This window comes from Etheostoma spectabile, chromosome 3, assembly GCF_008692095.1.
Source record: "Etheostoma spectabile isolate EspeVRDwgs_2016 chromosome 3, UIUC_Espe_1.0, whole genome shotgun sequence".
NCBI classification, from domain to species: Eukaryota; Metazoa; Chordata; class Actinopteri; order Perciformes; family Percidae; genus Etheostoma; species Etheostoma spectabile.
In genome coordinates this window covers 119203-126947 of record NC_045735.1, presented here as the reverse complement: position 1 = coordinate 126947, position 7745 = coordinate 119203, and the positions used below count along the sequence as shown (strand labels likewise).

General features: G+C 41.4%; 1 protein-coding gene across 1 annotated transcript in view; it reads right to left on the bottom strand.

Annotated features, from left to right (window-relative positions):
- The window catches only part of gdpd4a (glycerophosphodiester phosphodiesterase domain containing 4a), a 53219-nt gene that overhangs the window by 4782 nt on the left and 40692 nt on the right, over positions 1-7745 (bottom strand). Inside the window, exons 17-20 of the mRNA XM_032509507.1 lie at positions 7541-7688; positions 6457-6675; positions 4566-4723; positions 1397-1546 (exon numbers count right to left, since the gene is read on the bottom strand). Of these exons, the coding sequence (XP_032365398.1) occupies positions 1531-1546; positions 4566-4723; positions 6457-6675; positions 7541-7688 (541 nt within the window). The 3' untranslated portion in view covers positions 1397-1530. The remainder of the gene's footprint in view (positions 1-1396; positions 1547-4565; positions 4724-6456; positions 6676-7540; positions 7689-7745) is intronic.

Sequence of the window (7745 nt, the reverse complement as noted above, 5' to 3'; positions counted from 1 at the left end):
AGAGAGAGAGAGAGAGAGAGAGAGAGAGAGAGAGAGAGGAGTTGATTACATTTGTTGGAACAAAGTGTGAACATGAATATCATTATTTCATTTAGTGACCAGAAAGTTTTGGCTCAGACTCTAACACTCGTATTAATAAATATGAAATCAAACACAGACGTGTAGGTGGTGAGTGAGAACGTTTATGTAACCGAGCGTTCAGCAGGTATCGTGGGTGTCATGAGTCTGTGAAGAGATTTTCACACTGATACAGGACCACCTGCCTACTGACGGAAAGTCAGAGTGGATCAGAGAAAATGTCTCTAAAATACAAATTATAATGAAAATAAGACACCACACGCTGTACTTAAAATCAGTCTGTGAAGACTGGTGAGTGCTGGATCCTTAATGTGGACAATAAAAAAGAAAGACTAGAACAGCCCTCCAACTTTACTTTTTAATATTGCCAAACGGCTGTTTTGGGCAAGAACATGTATATAAATTTGGACGTAGTGTCTGCAACAGGTCACCCGTAGGTTTCTGATGAGCCGTTGTAAAGCTCAGTTGGTGGTTTCCTTGCAGTGGAGTCGCCTAACTTCCTTCTAAAAAGAGGTGGAGTGTGGATGGAGCTGAGGAGGGCTGAATGAAGCTCAAAGTCTATTTGCCTCCTACCACCAAAACTGTTTTTTTTTTTACCAGACTGTACACTTTTGTCAATATGCTGTAAAATTAGGCTTTTTTTAACTTTAATTTAATTTTTTTAAATTGATTTGCTTCGGAGCAAACCTCAAGTGACCATTCAAGGAACTGCAGTTTTTTGGCAAGTGTTGGCTTCATTCTTCAGCCCTTGTTGGATTAAATGAAGGCAGAGCACGCGCACGCATACATGCATATACGCAGCACGTGCACGCTACACACACACACACACCACACACACACACACACACCACACACACACACCCACCCACACACACACACACACCACCCCACAACACACACACAACCACCCACACACACAAAACACCAACAAACACCACACACACACACACACAGCACACCACACAACACAAAACACCACACACAACACAGAGAAAGAGGCGGGATTCACGGGAGCTGGCAACCTGCTTTGTCCCTACAATATTTGCTGCTCTGTTTAACCAATCTGGCTGAAACTATTTTGAAATCAACCGTGTTGCTGTTGTGTGGGTATCACTTTCATCTGAGATCTAAAGCATGTACACCTGGCTAATTTCTGCGCTTGTGACTTCCCACGGCTCTTAAACTAATCCCAGCCGTTACTCAGCCGAAATCTCGAGTAAATGTCATGCAACCAACTAAACTAAACCATTTAAGGAGATTGTATTGAAACTTTATTGCAGGCAAGCAGGTGACATTTGAAAACTTCATGTGTTCTCACCAGAGGAAGACGCTGCGACGTTTTGACAGTATGGGTGATGTGAGTCTGGTGGGTTACGGGACTGAGTCTCCGGACACACAGGCCAGGTGTAGAGCCCTGCTCGGATTATCCACATTACAGGTTGGTTGTGATGTTCACTGACGGTACTTACTGCAGATGAGGGGGGGGGGCGGAGGCCGAGAGAGAGAGAGAGAGAGAGAGAGAGAGAGAGGGTGACAAATGAAAATTACGTCACTATCTTGCTTAAAAAAAAACAAGCGGAACACATTAAAGCACGTGTGTCAAACTCAAGGCCCGGGGGCCAAATGCGGCCCCTCGCAAGTTTTGATTTGACCCGCATATCAATTTAGGTTCACAATAAATTTGGGCCCGCCTAGTTGTTCTCCAAACTAAAAAGACAAGAAACTGTTTTCAAACTATTGTTACTCGACACTCAAAAGCAGAATTTGGCAGATTGGCCGACTTTGAGAAATCCCACAGAACCAGAGTTAGTTTATATTCAGGCTGTGAAACAGGTTGCTGTAAAAAAATAGGTTTTTTAATGATTTGCTAAACTCTAAGATGGCAAGGAAACATTTTTGCTGACTTTTTAGGGCTTTATATCAACCAAACTGTAAGTAAGAAAGTTAGTGGAGAGGAGGAAGGAAGATATAAAACATGGAGAGAAAAGAATGGAGGTTAATAAGAGGAAGGAAAGGAATGTATGTAATGTAATTGTTAATTTTTCACCCTGCACTGCAACTTGTATTCTTGTATTTTACACCAAGTTAAACACAACACTGATTATAATAATCACAAAGGGCTCATGACGTCTTATAAGCAGACAACTGTTAGCACACAGTGTAACAGCATGATGTAACAGCATGATGTAACAGCATGATTCATCAACCAGGCCTCTTTAATTGGTGACAAACACGGTGCCATCAAAGCTGATATTTCAATGTTTAAAATTAGATACTACAGCGAAGATGAATCAACAGCAACAAGGGAAAACGTCGTCAGTGGACTGTGTGAGTGGCGTTGAACACGGTCCATGTGTGAGTCCCTCCACCGTTATTCTAGATGGTTCTCCCACAGGTTCTGATAGGTAAAGCAGTGGTTCCCAAACTTTTTCAGCTCAAGACCCAAAAGAGAAAATTGTGTGTCTCCCCCGGGACCAATTTACAAAAAATACCCCAATGAATCATTGTAACATCTACAGTTTAACTGTGGACAAAAGAGGAACAAACCAATGAATTTAAAGGTATATGAAGTATATTATCATTACAAAAGTAAAACAAAAAACAGAAAAGGTCTCTATTCTCCTTCTGTGTCTCACCCCTTTCTCAACTTGGTGGTCTCATCCCCTCTAGGATAAGAGAGAGAGAGAGAGAGAGAGAAGAGAGAGAAGAGAGAGAGAGAGAGACGAGAGAGGGGAGAGAGAGGAGGAGAGATATAGATAGATAGATAGATAGATAGATAGAAATATAATAGATAGATAATAGATAGATAATAGTAGATAGATAGATAGATCGATAGATAGATAGTAGATAGTAGATAGATAGATAGATAGATAGAGAGAGAGAGAGAGATCTGAGCTGAACAGACCCGTGGAGCAAAATAAGCGCTCTTACACTAAGATTGATTTGCATTTTACGCCAAATGGCGACCCAATAAAACAGGTCTGCGACCCTTTTGGGTCCCGACCCTAAGTTTGGGAAACATTGATGTACAGTACCTCTCACTGGTCTCTCTTGTTCTACTTATCAGCCTCTCGTACCCTCTTCTCATCTAAATCACCCCATCATCCCTTCAACTCAAATGTTGCTGCTCTTATTTTCTTCATTGTATGTGTCTTCTTATTTTTACTTTTTATACTGTTTACTTGAATGTTATGCTTGTCTGTGTTTGACCTAATTGGTTAAATATATGTCTCGTCTCCACCGTGGGATAGAGGGAAACGTAATTTCAATCTCTTTGTATGTCTTGACATGTGAAGAAATTGACAATAAAGCAGACTTTGACATTGACTTTGATTTAAGTTATCTGCAACCTGATGTACTTCTTTCTCTGCTTACATCTCCAACCCATTCTTTCCTCTACTGAATAAGTTTCTCACCCAGGTGATCTCTCTGTCATTAAATTGTCACCCAGGTGCCTTTTATTCCCCCCCCCTCCTCCCTCCCCACCCCCCCCCCCCCCCCCCCACACTCCAAGCTGTTCTACAAGCAAAGAGATGAAGTCAATGAGGACATGGTGGCCATCTGTCATTGGTTACAAACCCCAGACACACACACACAAACACACACAAACACACACCACACACACCACACACACAACACACACATACATACACACCGCACACGACAATTTCAAAAGCTCACAGTGAAATTACACATTTCTCCAGTAAGCAAAACAAGGGGTTTCACAGGTTAATTAAGAATAATTTCATACTTCAATGTACGGTTGGTTTTTATTTAGGGGCCTTTATTTTCTTTCTTTTTTTAAATCTGATTGAATCAGGCTTAGTTTTGGACATTAAAATCCAAATATCCACTTGCAAATGTCATTTTAGAAAACACCTTTTGTAGTAGGCTATGTTTGTATGTTTTACTCTTTATAGTGCATAATTAGGAGCACATCTGCATTGTTTCCTTATTGTTTCATTAATTTCTAATAGTGGAAGTGTTCTTTGTATTGTTGAGCCAAACAGACTTTTGTGTGTGGTCATAACAGGTCTGGGTATTTGTAAGTTAAAATCTGTCAATAACATGATACTAAATTTAAATGTGTTTGCTGCAATTGTGCTAGGTAATCTTTATTATGCCAAACAAAAGGAAAATGTTGCAGATACAGAAAGAAAAAAGTGTTGTAAAAAAAGATACAAGTATTGTTATAATATAAATATTCAATACCAGCCCGCCTTTTTCACAACCACACACACACACACACACACACACACACACACACACACACACACACACACACACACACACACTTACAATTAGAGCATTTCCAAACACCCTTCCTCTGACATACCATCCCACGGACACACGTGCACACACACAGAGCACTCCCAGGTACCGTCAGCATAGCGTACCGAGAGTATCTGCATGAATCTGAAAATTGCCTACAATGTAGTTCATGTCATGGCGTTTATAACTCCATTAATACACGTGTGCACGTGTACCTGAACTGCTGTTGCGACATGGTGCTGTAGTGCAGGTTCAGCCTGTTGATGTGGCCGTCGGTCAGCTCCTGAATAGAAGCCTTTTCTCCAGAGGTCTGCTGCAGCTCTGGGTCCACCGCCTGGACCAGATCCCGGTCCTCAGAAGGAAGCCACAGCACCTACAGAGACACAGGCAAACTCGCACATAAATATGAAAACGCACACGCACACACACGCACACACACACAGACTGACAAAATACGCTGTCCATGACTGCAACAACCAGTAAATGAAGAAGGAAAACTACTGTTGGAGATGTTAAAACCAGCGACGTCCTGAGCTGATTCTAAAGATCCAGGTGCATATTAATGAAACTGTGTAAGCTGAAATAAAACCAATCAAATTCCTTATGTACTCTACTGGGTTTGTACACCACTTGCAGCTAGTGTCGCAGCGCTGCCCCGCCACTCTGTACAGTGTTTCCACTATTTACACTTAGTAGCCACGGCCCACCGCTCCTTTAGCTTTTTATTAAATGTCATGAAGCCGTGATTAAACGACTCTGCAGACTCTCAGTCATTGGCTCTCTCTCTCGCCTTTGAGAGAGAGAGCAACTGGAACAGGGATGGGACTTCATCACTCTCGAAGTCATGGCAACCAAATAAACAGGAGTACTGCATTTACTCCTCAGGCAGAGTGACAAGCGAAAGCCTCACTGGTGATTTACCATGAAACCGCATGATAGACAGATAGATAGAAAGCCTTTTTAATAAGACTCATGGCCCATAAAATACAACAACAACAAAAAAGATACACATACACAAGACAGTCACCCATTAAATAAGACAGCTATACCAGTAATCCCATAAGGCTGACTGGTATCGCAAAGCACTGAACAATAAATCAGATGTGAAATGACAGAGTTACAAGAAGAATTATATATGACGGCTTGGAAAAATAGCGTTACGGACACTGAATTTGATGAATTTACTGTTTTTTGGACCCCAAGAGGGACAAGAAGCCAACACTGCAGTCTCTCTCGCTGCAGGAGACGTTGTCTCCCCCCCCCCCGACACGCTTTAATCACTTCCTGTTTAAAACGTTGTCTAGGTTAGTGGAGATGCATATCCCTAAAACATAGTATAATGTACTTAGTTGCCTCAGCATTTTGTTTGTTGTTAAACTGTATGTAAAATTAAGTTAAATCACCGGTTTCCCATAACGTTATCCTAAGATCAAGTGTCAGTTTTCAGAGTTAGAACCTCCGAATTAAACTCATGTCAATATTTAACATTTTAGATGACCAATTTAATAGTTTCAACCAAAACTTTCTGTACTTCAGATTAGATAGCTTGTTAAAAATAACTTTTGTCACGTTGAGTAAGTGCCAGATACATATTCAATCAACAGAGCCTATCCTGCTGCTATCTAAATACAGTGAGTATCGGATTGGAAGGATGTGATTAGGATCAGGGTCAAAATAATTTGACATATTGATATGTTTGTAGAGAGCAATGGTAGCCAGTTTTTCACTGAATATCATCAAGTTCATACAACTTGGAGTAACTTGCTCCATCTAAATAATCTAGTCCCATTAAATGAATTTAAGGCCATGTTAAAATGTCGTGTAATTCAAAAATGCAGCTGCCACATGTGACCTGCTCCTTTCCTCCATGTGTGATATTGACTCTGCTGTATTTCTGTTTATATTATTTATATTGTAACCGGTGTGCCGTCTTGGCCGGGTCTCCCTCGAAAAAGAGATTTCAATCTCAAGGGACTTCCTGGTTAAATAAAGGTTAAATAAAAAAAAAAAACGCAATTATAAATACATATATACATATAATACACAACACAATTGTCACTCAGCTTTCATCAAAATGTGTAACTGTAAAATATGTGACATACTTACCTGTGAGGAGTTGATGTGGGCCTGCACCACCTGCAGAGTGGTGTTGATGTACGACTGACTGTACGGATGTCCGTACGGTGGCTTGTGCAGGTCAAACAGCACCAGTCTCCCGCTAGAGGCCGCTAGGTTCAGAAACTGGGCCAGCGAGGGAACGGACTGGTTCTGGGCCCGGGAGTAGTCCGCCTCAGACAAGGACGACACGGTCCCAAATGGATCCCTCTGCAATATAGTAGAATAGAATAGAATAGAATAGAATAGAATAGAAAGCCTTTATGTCATTATGCACTAGTACAGTGATTACCAAAGTGGGGGTCGGGACCTACAGGGGGGTCGCGAGCCAGAGAGGGGGGGGTCGCAAGTTGATTTCCAGAAATAAAATTAAATTTTAAAAACGATTAGAAATAGCATATGTTAGCCATGATTTTTACACAAGCTAAAACTGTTGTGTTATTCTGTGTTATTTTGTGTGTTATTTTGTGTTGTCAATATGCTCGTGTTGGGATACGCCTATAGTGCGTGCTCGGTAGCGCGCAATGTTTATCAACGTTTATAGTGGGGGGGTCGCAAGTCACTTGCACCGTTACTTTGGGGGTCGTGGGCTGAAAGTTTTGGGACTTTGGGACTGTGCTCTAGTACACAGTACCCGTGCAATGAGATTGAAGCAATCCCTTTACAGTGATGCCCCCAAAAAATGAAAAGAATATAAAATATGACAAATATCTAAAGTCAAAAATTTAAAAAAATGTACAATGTAGGTTGTGAGGAAAAAATAAGGGGGGGGGAGGGGCAGTCAGGAGAGCAACTGTATGCATATATATTTTAAAATGGCTTGAATACACATTGTGTGAAAGTAGATATTTATAAAACAAATAGATAAATGTGTTTGTAGTAAAGTACCATCATTATTATTGTGTGTGTGTGTGTGTCTGTTAGAATATGGATGCCTCTGTAATAGTGTGTTTTAGTAGAGTAAAGTTTATCCTCATTATGGTCAATTTGAGAAATTATAGTCGGTGTGGTGTGTGTGTGTGGTGTGTGTGGTGTGGTGTGTGTGTGTGTGTGTGTGTGTGGTGTTTATAAATACCAATAGAACCAGGTGCCAGAATTCAGCTGCTGTAGCTCGGCCCAGCTGAACATTGAGGCATCGAGGTGCGTTCGATTTGGGAAAACTCCGCGACATTGGTGGTCTCTTCCAGAGTGGGAGTCGTGCATCAGGAAGGGAACAACCGTCAAATACAGGAGAGCGAGGAGAGGAGGAGAGAGAGAGGAGAGGAGAGAGAGAGGAGAGA